Source organism: Octopus sinensis, linkage group LG8 (genome assembly GCF_006345805.1).
Source record: "Octopus sinensis linkage group LG8, ASM634580v1, whole genome shotgun sequence".
NCBI lineage: Eukaryota > Metazoa > Mollusca > Cephalopoda > Octopoda > Octopodidae > Octopus > Octopus sinensis.
This window is the reverse complement of record NC_043004.1, coordinates 64,764,762-64,781,368: the sequence shown is the minus strand read 5'-3', so window position 1 is coordinate 64,781,368 and position 16,607 is coordinate 64,764,762. Positions and strand designations below refer to the sequence as shown.

The following is a 16,607-nucleotide window of genomic DNA, read 5'->3' as shown; positions in this document are numbered from 1 at the left end:
ATGTTTGTTTTATGAGCATTTGTCCTTGCTAGCATGGGCCAAACAGACTCAGTTGAGGCAATATCTTATACCTGGATGCCCTTCCTGTCACCAACCCTCACCTGTTTCTCAAGTAAGGGATTATTTTTTCATTCCACTGGTCTTTTAAAGTGCAGAGCTACAGGATGCATTGTTTACAAGGAATATAAACATGATATCACATCACTGTTTTGCTCTGATGGTGAGAGGAAAAACTACAGCTAAAACATGAAAAAGGATTGGTGACATATTCTTGTTAATAAAGGTACAAAATCTAACTTACCTGTGTACTAACTTGGGTGTATCCTCCATAACCACCAAATTGTGTGAGAGCAAACGGGTTTAACAGGCTGAGGGGGCCGGCCATCTGTTGCATTCGACGCAATTGTCGTTCTTTTTCTGTGTCAGCAAATTTCACAACTAGACTTGAAGAGGCACCCTACGCAAAGAAATAAAGATTGCAATGTTAGATTGGTTGATCAGAACATGGGTTCCACAGTGGAGAGCATCTGCGATTGTTACACATTATTCAGGCTTAGAGACATGTCCAGCAATACAAACAGATAGAAACAACTTTCTGGATTAGTTTGTTGGTTTTAGCAACTCATGTTGCACTTTTGTATTCTTTTTGACTCATACTTAAATTAAATTCTGCAATGGGTTCCACAACATACTAAGTATACAATCCTGCACACTTCTATACAAAGGTATAAAATCATATATATATATATATATATATATTATACAATAAGCTGAGGAGTTTTATGTGGAGAAGTTAAGTCAGAATAATACCTAATTTCTTCATAAATTCTAACACTGTCTTTGGGTGCTTGCTATTATACTAAATCTATTTATTAAGAGAGTAAGGGATAAAAGGAGATATTGGACCACATAGCAGAAGAATTACACAAATTGGGAATAAAATGCTTAAATATTATTTGGCGACTAGCAGAAACACTGCCTGCAGGGCAGTGTTTCTATTAGTAAGATAAATCTTGCATTGGACAATTACAATAATGACTTCAAGAAAACACATTATCTCTCATAATTTTTTTAAGTTGAGCATCCGATGCCTAGCACTTGTCATGGGAATACATTTGTGTCTTCAGGCTAAATGATATCTGAGTGTGTGTGTAAGTTTATCTAGTTGTGTGTAATTGATCCTGGGTTTAATTTATGAGACAGTTTTCCTCAATCAAAAGGTGAAGGGTGATGCAGGGTGTGGAGGTGAGAAGGACACTGTTATGTTGTGGGGTGCATCGTTAGAAAACTTGAGGTTAGCGATGGTAATTTGTCACCAAAGTCTCTCTCTCTCACACACACTGCTCTTACTAAATTGCCCTCACTATGTATCTATCTCTCAATAAGCTCTCCTCTCTTTTACACACACACAAAAGGACAACCACACATGTACACATGCACGTGCGCACACACACACACACACACACACACACACACACACACACACAGAGCAATACATCAATACAGGACCCCTCACACATGCATATATATGCTTATATAAATATGAAACACATACTTACACACTCATGCATGTATTTATATCAAACCCTCATGTACACAGACACACATACAAGTACACACACACACACACATTAAGATAACATGCATGCAGATACATACATAGATGTATATGTTCACACACACACACACACACACACACACACACACACACACACATTCATTAATGCAGACAAAGCATTAACAGAATAATAAAAATGAATATCTTTTCCTGTGTGAACTTGACAGAGGTAGAGAAATAGGAAGGAGGGGGGGGGGGCTTATTTGATTTAGACTAAAATAGAGAAATAATTATTTTTCCTTCATTTATTCAACTTCCATCATCATCATCCTAATTGTTACCTAATGATAATACAAACATAACCAACAACCACCATCATTGTGACTCTCCCCCACCCCCCAAAATTCCTGTTATAATGCTATCATTTAGACTACCATGAGCCATCTTCCTCTACTGCTTCCTCCTCTTTCTCATCAGTTTCTCCATTAGTAACATTACCATAAAACACAAGTACCATAATCACCATCACCACTACCACCACCAAAATTGTAATCATCATCATCACCACCATCATCATCATTAACATTATCAGGCTCATCATCACCATCACCGCTACCACCACCAAATTTGCCATCATCCCCACCACCATCATCATCACTATCATCACCAGGATCATCATCATCATCGTCCTTGCCAGGCTCACCACCACCACCACCACCACCACCACCACCATCATCAGTTTCATTATTAATATTGCCGAGATGTGATGCTCGTTAGATATAATATTATCACCCTCATGATTGTTATAAATGATGAGGTTATTGTTGGTATTGCATCAACAGCCAATAGTATTGTAATTAGAATTACGATTTGATTCTGATTTACAGCTTCCAATACACATGGCACCATTGTTGCTCCTGGAACCGTAGATAGATAGACGTAACACATTCACACACATGAATGCACACATGTAGCTATACAAATATGCATGTATACATATAAAATAGCAGCAGTCATATATATAGAATTATATACACACATAACATACATACAAAACACACATACATATATGCATTTATACATACATATGTATAAATGCATGTGCTTATGCACATGCATACACATTCATAGTCATATGCAGGCACATATATACATATGTGTGTGTGTGTATATATGTATATATATATATATATATTATATATATATATATATACATATACATATATACACACACACACATATGTATTTATGTGCAAACAGATATACATATAGATACACACATATATATGCACACAAATACATGTGTATATTCACACACATGTATTTATATATATATATATATATATGATATGCATAATGCTCACATATATATGCATGTACACACACATAACTACATACACACAGCAGAAAAATCTTTAGTACAGAGATGGATGGAAACCATACACACACACACACACACACACAAATGCATGCATACACTATACACACTGTTTTATACATATGTACATACAAGAATAAGCACACACACACACACACAACTATTTTTACACGCTTACATTACTTGCGATCAACATCAGCCACAAAAATTGCCATAAAAAAAAGACACTAACATCTTAATTAGAAACAGTTAATAACGAATTAATTTTGATTCTTCTGCCCATGTGACATCACACTCTACCATCAAATAATATTAAAAAAAAAAACAAGAAAAAGTTGTAGCAAAGTTGCAGTTATGCAGTTTTCTAGTTACGCTCAGTTTTGCCCTACAGCTGCAATATTGGTTTAAAAATAGCTCTGCAAAATCAGGAAATAGTGAAGAAAACACACACACTCACACACACACACACAGAGCATGAAAACAATAAACAACTAACTGAATCAAAAGGGTGAGATAGAAATTTGAAAATGCCAAATAATTAAAATGTATTCTGAAATTTGGGAAAAATATCGTAAATTTGCTCAGGTAAATTCTGTGCTTAATTTTATTTTGTTTGTTTCTTGTTTCTCTATTTTTTTAACATTCTAAATCCTGAATGCGTTTTTTCTAATCATTATTATCATTATCATTATCATTATAATTGAAGAAAATATTATTATTATCATTATCATTGGTGCAGGTATGGCTGTGTGGTTAAGAAGTTTGCTTTGAAACCATGTGGTTTCAGGTTCAGTCTAACTGTGCAGCACCTTGCATAAATGTCTTCTGCTACAGTCTCAATCCAAACAATGAATTTGGTAGATAGAAACTGTGTGGAAGCCCATCATGTGTGTGTGTATATATGGTCAGGACAACAGCTGTGTAAAGAAGTGCTGGTCCCTAACTGTGAAGGGAACCTGTGGTAGAGGGAGACCCAGGAAGACATGGAATGAGGTGGTGAAGCATCATCTTCGAACTTTGAGCCTCTCAGAGGAATTGATTAATGACTGAAACCTTTGGCAATGTGCTGTGCTTGAGAGGACCCATCAAGCCAAGTGCACCCATGCTGGTGGTATGTAAAGAACACCTTTCGAGCATTGGGCCTCATGGAGGCAAAGTGGCTGAGTTCCTTTTGCATGTTGGGCCTCACGGAGGCAATGACCGAGACCATTGGTATTATGTTGTGCTCGAGAAGAAGACCCATGAAGCCAAGCAAAATCGCAGTCATGGCAGATACCGGTGTCATGCAAATGGTACCCATGCTGGTGACACGTAAAAGCACCCATTACATTCTTAGAATGGTTGGCATTAGGAAGTGCATAGAAAACCATGCCAAATCAGACTGGAGTCTAGTGCAGCCTTCCAGCTTACCAGCCCTGGTCAAATCATCCAACCCATGCCAGCATGGACAACAGACGTTAAATGACGATGATGATATATATGTATATCAGCAAAAGAGACTGATAAAATAAATATCAAACTTAAAAGAAAAATAAGTGCTTGGGTCAATTTGTTTGACTAAATCTTTCAAGGCAGTGCCCCAGAATGGCCACAGGCCTATGACTGGGACAAGTAAAAGATAAAAGATTGATTAGAAAGCTTAACTAAATGCCTTGCACTATTTGTTCTGGCTATCTGCTTCTGTACACCGAGTTCAAATTCTGTTGAGGTCAGCTTTACTTTTTGCCTTTCCAGGTACTAGGGATCAATTTAATTAATTAACTACTACTACATCCTCCTCCTCTTCTATCGATTTTCCATACTGACAGGCCAGAGGGCTGTGCTAGGCTCTAGTCCCCTGTTTTGGCATGGCTTCTACTGTTGGATGCCCTTCAAAATGCCAACCATTTTATAGTGTGTACTGGGTGCTTCTTTACATGGTTCAAGCATGGGTGCTTTTTACATGATGCCAGCACAGGTTCTTTAAATATGGCTCTATCATAGGTGCTTTCTACATGGTACTGGCACAAGTGCTGATTAACCACCGCCCTGTTACAAATTTTTGAATTTGTGCCTAATTTAGAAATGGTTATTTAAAGGGATAATCGTTTGGCAGAATCATTTGAGCATCCAACAAAATACCTTGTGGTATTTATTCTGGCTTTTCATATTCTGAGCTAATCTTGCTGAGGTCAAATTCCCCTTTTATCCTTTCAGGGTTGATAAAATAGTACCAATCAAGTACTGGGGTCGATGCTATCAACTAACCCCTTCACCTCGAATTTCAGGCCTTCTGCCTATATTAGAAGCATAATTATAATCAATATTATTGTTTTTATTGCTGCATCATTAATTAAGATAGACAACATTTCAAGGTGATTAGATTGAGAACAGAGTTAGCAGTTGATGATGATGATGGGAAACAGAGATGGTAGTGGTGGTCACATGCATGGAAACTGAAATATTTAAGCATTTCTTTGTTGATATTTCTTCTTTTCTATTTGATTCTATAACCCTCATGTTACAATATTTCCATTGAGATACACTCTTTGTTTCATCGAATGAAGAATTTAGTAAAATAACTGTCATTTTAAAGCTGGGCTTGGAACGTAGATTAACATGAAATTCTGACAGAAGGCTTTAATTTAGATCACTTTAACCCCTTCTTTTAAGTATCACCCCACTCAATGAAGGGGGCTTTTTCCTTCATTTTTCTAGTCTTGCAAGTTACTTGGTGATCTCACTAGTGCCAAAAAAGAAACACCCAGTACACACCATAAAGTGGTTGACATTATGAAGGGCATCCAGGTGCAAACCTGACATTGGATCCTGATGCAGTTCTGTGGCCTATAGGATCCTGTCAAAACATGCAACCCATACCAGCATGTAAAATGGATGTTGAATGATATTAATGATGATGATGGTGATGATATATTCCTCCCGAGGAATATCTGAAATCACTTGTGTAAAGGTTATGCATTAATCATTGAAGCATCTTCTCATAATGTGAAGGCCATCTCATACAGAATATGCCTGGCAGCACAACCAAGTCTCGAGTTTATCCTTGCTGACATGCTAAAACAACAATATCACTGCAATGAGAATCAATGCTATGTTGCATAAGGAACAGAAAGCCAACACTCATGACTTCTACATGACACTAATGATTTGAAGGCGCAGATGGAGCTGAAGGAAGTTCTCTTTGGTCTTTCTATTGTATGCAATGTTTTGGCCCTACAACAGCCCGGCACCCTATGCAACAAGGGTGGAGGCATTGTACTCTCAAATAAGGTGGCGAGCTGGCAGAAACGTGAGCATGCTGGGCAAAATGCTTAGCGGTATTTCGTCTGCCGCTACGTTCTGAGTTCAAATTCCACCGAGGTCGACTTTGCCTTTCATCCTTTCGGGGTCGATTAAATAAGTACCTGTTACACACTGGGGTCGATGTAATCGACTTAATCCGTTTGTCTGTCCTTGTTTGTCCCCTCTGTGTTTAGCCTCTTGTGGGTAGTAATGAGAGTGGAGGTATTGTGCTCTCAATTACATGCCATGGAAACAAGGATAAGCCCTATCTCAGTTATCCTGTAGGGTCATGGCTGACCTAAGGCTAAGACTGACAAGGGTGAGAAAGCATTTTCTTTCTTTCGATCTTCGGTGACAACTGCACATACACATATATTTCATCGTCATCATCATTCTAATGTCCACTTTTTAATGCTTGCATCAGTCAGATGGGATTCATTGAGATAGATTTTCTTGTCCAGATGGATGCCCCATTGCTAACAATCTCATCTTGTTTCCAATCAAGATAATTTTTCCCTTTGACCAGACATGTTTTCATGAAAATGAATGACACTGCTTGTTTGATGGTGATATTCGTTTACAACTATCACATACTGTCAAGACAAATACGCACAAACATACACATGTGTATATACATATATACATACATATATACATATATATATATATATTATACATACATACATATATATATATATATATATATATATATATATATGTATATATGTATGTATGGGACTGAACACAAAACCGTGTGGTTAAGAAGCAAACTTCTTAGTGACACAGCCATCCCTGCACCATGCCTGTGTATGTGGGAAAGTGTGTGTATCTATATATATAATATATATATATATATATATGTATGTATATATTACACATTTGCACACATGACACATATGTGTATGTATGGCTATTATCATTATATGATCAGGTCACTGCCTAAGGTCCCTATTGTATGGAATGTTACAACCTAATGGGTCGAGGTCATTACCGCAGAGTTAACATCTTTATCCACGGGTATCTCAACATAATTGTTTGTTGATTCGTAATAAATATTATTTCTAGCGAAAGAGTTTCTCTCATTGTTTTGATTACAAGATGGAAATCTTTCTAAAAATATCAGAACCGAGACTATTAAATCATTGCGATGTCTGACGGTCTCAAAATCTGACAGTAAACAACTATGAATTACATCTATCATCTCATACAGAGACAACAGACCTTCCATTATCGATGATTTCTTCTGCATTTCTTCATATTGATGCGAAAGTTTGTTATCTAAATGGGTGGAAGTAAAGGTGAGTGGGGTCTGAGGACATGCTTACAGTGATTTGCTGATATAGCGTTGGGAGTAGAATACAGACAGTGACCGGTGGGTATAGTTTCACTGCTTTAAATTGGTTTATTTTCACTAGTTTCTTTCTATTGCTTTATCTCATCTGGTTTATACCCTCATGTCTATCCTGGGTTATCTCATCTCATTTATACCTTCATGTTCATATTGGTTTATACTGTCTCATTTCTTATTGTTTATATTGTCTAGTTTTTCACTGGCTTATCTCATTTGGTTAAACCATTACACTTAAACTGGTTTATCTAACCTGATTATGCAGCTTATTTCATCTGGTGTTCACCACCACGTTTATACTTGTTCAACTCATTTGGTTTCCACAGGATTATCTCATCTGGTTTATACTATAATGTTTATGCTGGATTGTTTTATCTAATTTCCACTGCTTTATCTCATGGGCTTTATCTCATTTCGTTATGTGGTTTATCTGTTCCTGTTTATACCATAGCTCATGCTAGTTTATCGTATGTTATTGGCACTGGTTTATGTAATCATCATCATCATTTAACGTCCACTTTTCCATGCTTGCATTGGTTAGATGGAATTTGTTGTGGCAGGTCTTCTACAGCTGGATGCCCTTCCTGTCACCAACCCTCATTTCTTTCAAAATAAGGTAATATTTTCTCATAGACAGACATGTCTCGGATGATTGGGAACAAAGGACACAACTTGCATAACAATGACACACACAACTAATAAAACAATGTCAGGTCAAGGAGACAGTAACACACATATATATACATATATGTGTGGGTATATATATATATATATATATATATATATATAGACAAAATATGGGGGTTTAGTTCACAGGTGATCTAAATGATTAGGTATACTAGGTAAGTACTGTAACAGATTACTTTGTACCCTTCTCATTTGTCTCCAAAGATGGAATATCTCATACTCTAGGATATCTCAGAAACAGCTGTAAGACTTTGAATTTTTTTCCAATAATAATAATTATGTATTTGACTTGAGATGTTTGCCTTGCTTTAACCTCTTTAACAATTATATATATATATATATATATACACACACACACATATGTATATATGTATGTGTACATATGTATGTATATATATATGTGTGTGTATATAGATATGTATATATGTATATATATGTGTGTGTTCATGTATATATATATACATATATATATATATATACACACACACACACACACACACATACATGATGGACTTCTTTCAGTTTCTGACTACTAAATCCACTCATAAGGCTTAAGTCAGCTCAGGGTTATAGTAGAAGACATTTGTCCAATGTGCCATGCAGTAGGACTGAACCCGAAACCATATAATTCGGAAGCAAACTTAACCACACAGCCACACCATCTCGTATATATCATCTAGTTTCATCTCGTATATATAATCCTCAATACACAGGTTTATCTCATCTAGATATTATACTGGGTTATCTCAGTAGGCTTGTATCATCTCGTTTACACAAATTTATCTCATCTGGCTTAAACTGGTTTATATCACCAAGTAAGTAAGAACAGGAGTATGTAAAGAGAAAAACCTCACCTACCTTCGGCTGAAATTCAGAATATAGAGTTTGTATATCAATCACAAACAGGTTGTCTAGGACCGACTCTATGTTAGTACTAAAATGTTAGTTATTACTCAACAACAATGCTAATAACCACATTCCAAGGCAGTGATTAGTGAGGATTTAAAAATTTTTTATAATTAATTTTTTTTTTTACAATATTAGTAATGATAATTAGTAATCACAATAATATAATTATAAGAAGTTCTTTCTTTGATATATTAATATTAATGACAATAGTGACATACTCTTCATTGAATGTAAAAGCCAAATTTCTAACGTTAAGTGAATAACCAGTGTAGATGATAACAGTATATTACTGGTGTATATATATATATATATATATATTATATATATATATATATATATGTATATATATATATATTTATATATATAAAACATACACACACACACATATACATATTCATACACACATGTATGTATACATATACATGAATCTAGCAACACTTAGAGGAAGGTCTGAAGTGAAGTGAGGAATTAAATAATAATAATAATAATAATAATATAATAATAATTCTTTCTACTTTAGGCACAAGGCCTGGACTTTTTGGTAGAAGGGGCTTAGTCAATTACATCAATCTCACTGCTCAACTGGTACTTATTTCATTGACCCCAGAAAGATGAAAGTCAAAGTCGGTCTCCGTGGAATTTGAACTAAGAGCATGAAGGTGACTGAAAAACACTTTGTCTGGCAGGCTAATGTTTCTGCCAGCGTGCCACCTAAATAATAATAATAATAATAATAATAATAATAATAATAATAATAATAATAATAATCATCATCATCATTTAGCGTCCGCTTTCCATGCTAGCATGGGTTGGACGGCTCAACTGGGGTCTGTGAAGCCAGAAGGCTGCATCAGGCCCAGTCTGATCTGGCAGTGTTTCTATGGCTGGATGCCCTTCCTAACGCCAACCACTCCGTGAGTGTAGTGGGTGCTTTTTACATGCCACCCGCACAGGTGCCAGACGAGGCTGGCAAACAGCCACGGACGGATGGTGCTTTTTATGTGCCACCGGCACGGGGGCCAGGCGAGGCTGGCAACGGCCACGAATGGATGGTGCTTTTTATGTGCATAATAATAATGAATATAATGCTATGTTGAAATCCCACTAGGGTCAACTCTCCCATTTATCTCTCTAGAATCTATAAAATAAATATCAGTAATAATCAAAGAGCCTGATTTGGATTGTTGGCTAGACTTCATCTACATTCCTATATAGGAATATACTAATATAATATTGGTTTGCAGTTAACTCATGCAGTTTCATAAACCTGAGATATGCTTATATTTCACACATGCTCAAACATTCAAAATTTTAAGTCATTTTTTTAGGTACACACTTTACATGAAGGATAAAAAGTGTTAAAACAGCCAGCCTTGCACTTGCATGCATACATCTTCAAACAGGTACAAATAGGACTTATTAAACTTGCATAAACGAAAAATTCATAAATGTTGTTGTGTATTTATAATGTAGTTAAATGCTGCATGCACATCTATGCATTTAAAGCATCTTTCTCTCTCTCTGTTTATATATAATTTATTTCTTAGCAGTAAAACAATAGAAAAGGCTTAAGGTTCTTGGATTTCATGCAAAGTTCTTATCAAACTTGCATGAAACTGTAGTTCTTTGAGTCACTTATGTAGCTTCATGGGTAATAACTGAAGAAATATATGTGCTTGGCTTTACATATCAATTTCTATTTCTCCTGTTTGTACCGCCAAATCTATGTCATCTGAGAGAAGATCACATAACCATTGCTCATATCCATGTTTTCCAACTTGTTGAAACAGCTGTAACCAAGAATAAACATGATACCAGTAGTTCCACTCTTTTGCTTTCCTTTATATATACAAGCATGTATGTGTATATATTACAGAACAAAGTGTTTACTGAGTGTAGAGCAGTAATAAGAAAGAGAGATGACTAAGGAATATATTATCATCTTATAAACTCCAGTAGCTTATAGATGTTTCTACAATAACGTGCAGTGGATTCATAGCTGAGTGCCTGAATAACACCTTATAACTTCATCAGAGCCTTGAATATGAAGTGCAATTTATTTGGGAAAAAATTTTGTGCTTAATCAATGCCTAAGTGAAATATATGTATATATATATATATATATTTATTTTCATTTAGAGATAGTAGGCCCCTTCATCCCACCATATAAAAGAATAAACATGATACCAATAGTTCCACTTCCTCATTGAGAATAATTTGAATCCCTGTTATGCCGGAATTTTTATTCCCTAACAAATAAAATTATATATATACATATATGAGTAATCTTACATAATGGTGTATGAATATGAACCTTGTAACTTAAAGCTGATGTAGGGGTGAAGAAAAGTAGTCATGATCTACCATTAAAGCCTGCTGACTTCCATCTTCATGATGTGTGTGTGTGTGTGTATATATATATATATATATATATATAAACAGATGAGTGTATTTTTCCCTTGTTAACAATTAACACAGAAAAATAGATAAATAGTTACCAGGGTAGCAAAAAATCACACATGTAAAGAGGTTGTAACTCCTTGTTTTTAAAGGTAGAAACTTTGGGTTTATGTGGAATTTTTTGTATAATATATAAATCAATAAATGTAGTTTAACGTAGGTATAATACTTGTGTTAAACTCCATTTATTTATATATATATGCTTTGCATTCTTGTCCCATTTTTGTATTTTATATATATATTCAAGGGTAAACCTCACAAGACTAAAATACAGATACTTATACATAATCTTTAATTGGTTATTGTTCTATAAAGGGCCTGTGCACGTGCGTGTGTACACATAAGCATTTATTCCAATTGATTCATAGAAAACATTCATAAATGAGAACGTTTATTTCATTGTTTTGTGTGTGTGTGTATGTGTGTGTGTATGCATATTCAATTGTGTAGCTATAATCTGTCTAAAAATACAAGGAAAGGATTCCTGCTACTTTATTCTACATTGCTTTTGCTGATATTGAAAAATCCAATATATTACCCAAAAATTTTTTACAAACACAAAACATTTAATTAAATACTTTCAATTACATTTAACAGCTGAATAATAATAATAATAATAATAATAATAATAATAATAATAATAATAATAATAATTGTGGCATCTAATCTGAAAGAAAGTGTAAAGGAAAGAATAAAGCATTCATTTCATGTTTTAATATATTCAGAGAGAAATTCATATTATATATGATTATCAATAAATAAAATTTGCTTTAATAAAACAAAGAGACTTTTTAATACTTTAGAAAGGGTTCAAATAAATGTTAATTATCATGTTGATCATTGATTTTGTTTCATAAATGAAAATATATTCAATATATTCATTATATTCATATATATTCACACACACACACACACACACACACACACATTAATGAAAATATATTCATTATGCATTCATTAAATCACATGTGTACACACACATATTTACATAATTTTAACATCTGCTTTTTCATGCTTGTATGGGTTGGATGGGATTTTGTTGAGGCAGATTTTTCTCTGCTGGATGCCCTTCCTATCACTACATACACACATATACACATACATACACTACATATACACTCACATATGTATGTATTCACACACGCAACACACACACATGTATCCCAGCACAAATGTAGGAAAAAAGTGAATACCTAGTAAAGGGTAAAAACCCTCTTCAGTCATAAATGACCTCCGTAGCACAAGTCCAGGCAAGGTTGCATATGGAAGACTAGCAGCCACGCATGCATACCAGCCTCCCCTCTCCACACCACTGATGCTATCCAAGGGAAAGGAAAAGCTTGGCACCTGTGACGTCGCAACTCATTTCTACAGCTGAGTGAACTGGAGCAACATGAAATAAAGTCTCTTGCTCAAGAACACAACACACAGCTTGGTCAAGGAATCGAACTCACTACCTCATGATTATGAGCCATGTACCATCACATGAGTACCCAGTACAGAGTATATATATATATATATAAATGTATTGGAAACTGTAAAACTGTGAACTAACAGTTACTCAGAGTTAAACATTTCCAGGAAAATCTGAAACAGGAAACTCAGATGCAATTATTGCCAAAGTTTTCAGTTTCTAATATATGCTTGTGTGTCTGTGTTTGTCCCCCTCACCAGGGCTTGAGAACTGATATTGGTGTGTTTACGTCCCTGTAACTTAGCGGTTTGGCAAAAGGAACCGATAGAATGAGTACTAGGCTTACAAAGAATAAGTCCTGGGCTCAGTTTGTTCAACTAAAGGTGGTGTTCCAGCATGGCCACATTCAAATGACCAATAAAAGAATATATATATATATATATATATATATATATATATATATATATGCTCGTCCAACCCATGCTCCGTCCAACCCATGCTAGCACGGAAAGCGGACGTTAAACGATGATGATGATGTACTGTTCCATGATAGAAAATTCAAAAACTAAATTACTCCATCTGGCGAGAGATAAATATTATTCATTTATAGGACACAATGCATGTCTAAGTGCTACTGATAGGTTCATATCTGGTTTGTGCCTGATGAATATGTTTGAGATATGGAACTATTAGTAGCACTTAAAACCCTGTATTGTGTTCTTCAAGAATATAATTGGATATATATGTTTATTTTAATTTTTTTTTTTTATCTAGTTTCAGCTCACAAGCTGTGGCCATGCTGGGACACTGCCATTTGGTGTTGCTACATGATTTTACTTCATGAATGCTTTTTAGCAATTGCCATTTGGTGCATGAGAGGGTTCGATGCGGCTGTCCTCATCTGCACCTCCTGCCGTGAAGTTGGTTCATCTGGGACACCTGACAAGAAGAGATCCAGTTTTATTTTAAAGACATCTGCATCCACCCCATGCAGGTCTCTTAGGTTCTTCGGGAGGATATTGAAGAGGTGTGGGCCTCGGAAGCCCAGGCTATCACAGTATCTTGTCCTACATTTTGATGGCAAATTTGGAGTACTTGGCGCTGTGCAGTGGCGCCCAGTTCTGGCATTTGTGTAACACTCGATGCCAAAGTTTGGGACAAGTCCTTCTAGGATCTTCCAGATGTATATTATGGCATATCTTTCTCACCTACGCTCTAAGGAATAGAGTCTCAATCTCTTGAGTCTTTCCCGATAGCTTATATGCTGCACAGAGGCTATCTTCTTCGTGTAGCTTCGTTGGATCGCCTCAGGTTCTGTGATTAACTTGACACTGGATGGTGACCATAGCTGAGAGCAATAGTCAAAGTGGCTTAGGACAAGTCACCTCCAGAGGACCATCATGGTTTCCTGGTCTCTTGTTCTAAAGGTTCTAAGAATCCATCCGGTCAGCCGCCTACATTTCATTGCCAATTTAGCAACATGCACATGAAAGGTTGCATCATCACTCATGTAAATACCCAGGTCTCGCACTGATTGTGCCTCTGGGATTGCAATCCCTCCAGGTCCAGTGTATTTATTGGGTATTGCATTTAGTTTTGCATACTGATAGCATAAAGCTTGAAACTTTTCAGCATTGAACTGCATGCTATTCTTTTCAGCCCACTTGTATATTTCGTCCAGCTCACATTGCAGGTGTTTAGTGTCCTCAGGGTTCTGTACTGCCTGTGAAACTTTTGTATCATCTGCATAACTTGTGTTCGTGGCTCTCTGCATGTCTGAGGGCATGTCTGAGAGGGCCATTATGAACAGTAGTGGTCCCAAAACAGTGCCTTGCGGAACACCGCTCACTATTTGCGTGTTAATGGAAGTGGCTACTACCACCTGACTTCTATCCTTCAGAAAGTCATGAAGCCATTCTCCCAATTTTCCAACTATGCCAAGATCACACAGTTTGTGACATATCATTACATGGTCGACTTTATCAACGGCCTTTGCAAAGTCGAGATATATGACTTCCACATTGGAGTGGTTGAGCAGTCGTTTCAGCACCCAGTCATAGTGTTGTAGGAGCTGAGTTAAGCAGCTTCTTCCAGGTCGGAAACCATGTTGGGTGTTAGGCAGCAAGTCATTTTCTTCAAGAAAGGTGATTAGTTTCCTTCTGACTATTCGTTCCATGACCTTGCTGATATATGATGATGATGATGATGATATATACACAAATTTGTGATTGTATATATTTATCTATATATCTTTTATCATTTTTTTTTTATGTTTTGTTTCAGTCATTCAACTGTGGCCATGCTGGGGTACCACTTTGAAGGGATTTTAGTTAAACAAATCAACCCCAGGACTTATTTTTTTAAAGTCTGGTAATCATTCTGTCAGTCACTTTTACTGAACTGCTAGATCACATGAATGTAAAGAAACCAACACTGATTGTCAAGTAGTGGGTGGTGAGGGACAAGCACACACAACACACACACATGATGGGCTTCCACATAGTTTCCATTTACCAAATTCCCTTGCAAGACATTGGCTGTCCCAGGGATATAGTGGCAGATACTTGCCCATGGTGCTATGCTGCACAGTGGAACTGAACTCCAAACCATGTGATTACAAAGTGAGATTCTTAACTACACAGCCATAGCTGAGCATAAACATACACAGACACACACACATATATATATATACACGCACAGACATGCATGAAATATGTTTAATGTATGTGCAAATCAATAAAAACACTTATCTACAGACATCTCTCTCTCTCTCTCTCTCTCTCTCTCTCTCTATATATATATATATAATATATATATATATATATATATATATATATACTAACAGTGTACATATATATATATATAATATATATACTCACAGTGTACATATATATGTATATACTAACTGTGTACATAGTATATAAAAATACACACACACCACACACACACATATATATATATACACGCACAGACATGCATGAAATATGTTTAATGTATGTGCAAATCAATAAAAACACTTATCTACAGACATCTCTCTCTCTCTCTCTCTCTCTCTCTCTCTCTATATATATATATATATATATATATATATATATATACTAACAGTGTACATATATATATATATATATATATACTCACAGTGTACATATATATGTATATACTAACTGTGTACATAGTATATAAAAATACACACACACACACACACACACATATATACAGTGTCGCATTTTATATACAAATTTTGACAGATTACTTAATTTTGACAGTGAACAAAAAAAAGTGTGTAAATAAAAACATTTCTGAGTTGATAAAACAGAAAAACAATTTGTATGAAGAAAAATTTATGAGGTATAATGGATTATTATAATTATTGGCATTTCTAACTTTTATTTGTTTCTTTTAATATATAGAATTATTAAAATTTATAGGCGAGAAGTTTACTGTATTCTATGTGCTTATATATATATTTTATGGAGATGTACTTGCATAGCAAGTAACCTGATCTGAGATTGTATGTTGAAACAAAAACAATTGCAGCGTGAAAGGTGTTTATAAGCCGTGAACAGGTTGT

At 35.5% G+C, this 16,607-nt stretch overlaps 1 protein-coding gene across 6 annotated transcripts in view; it reads right to left on the bottom strand.

The window, feature by feature from the left end:
- The window catches only part of LOC115214914 (CUGBP Elav-like family member 4), a 459,203-nt gene that overhangs the window by 37,601 nt on the left and 404,995 nt on the right, over positions 1 to 16,607 (bottom strand). For all 6 annotated transcript variants that reach the window (XM_029783976.2, XM_029783977.2, XM_029783973.2 and 3 more), the window contains one exon: positions 302 to 457. In XM_029783976.2, coding sequence (XP_029639836.1) covers positions 302 to 457 — 156 coding nt within the window. The remainder of the gene's footprint in view (positions 1 to 301; positions 458 to 16,607) is intronic.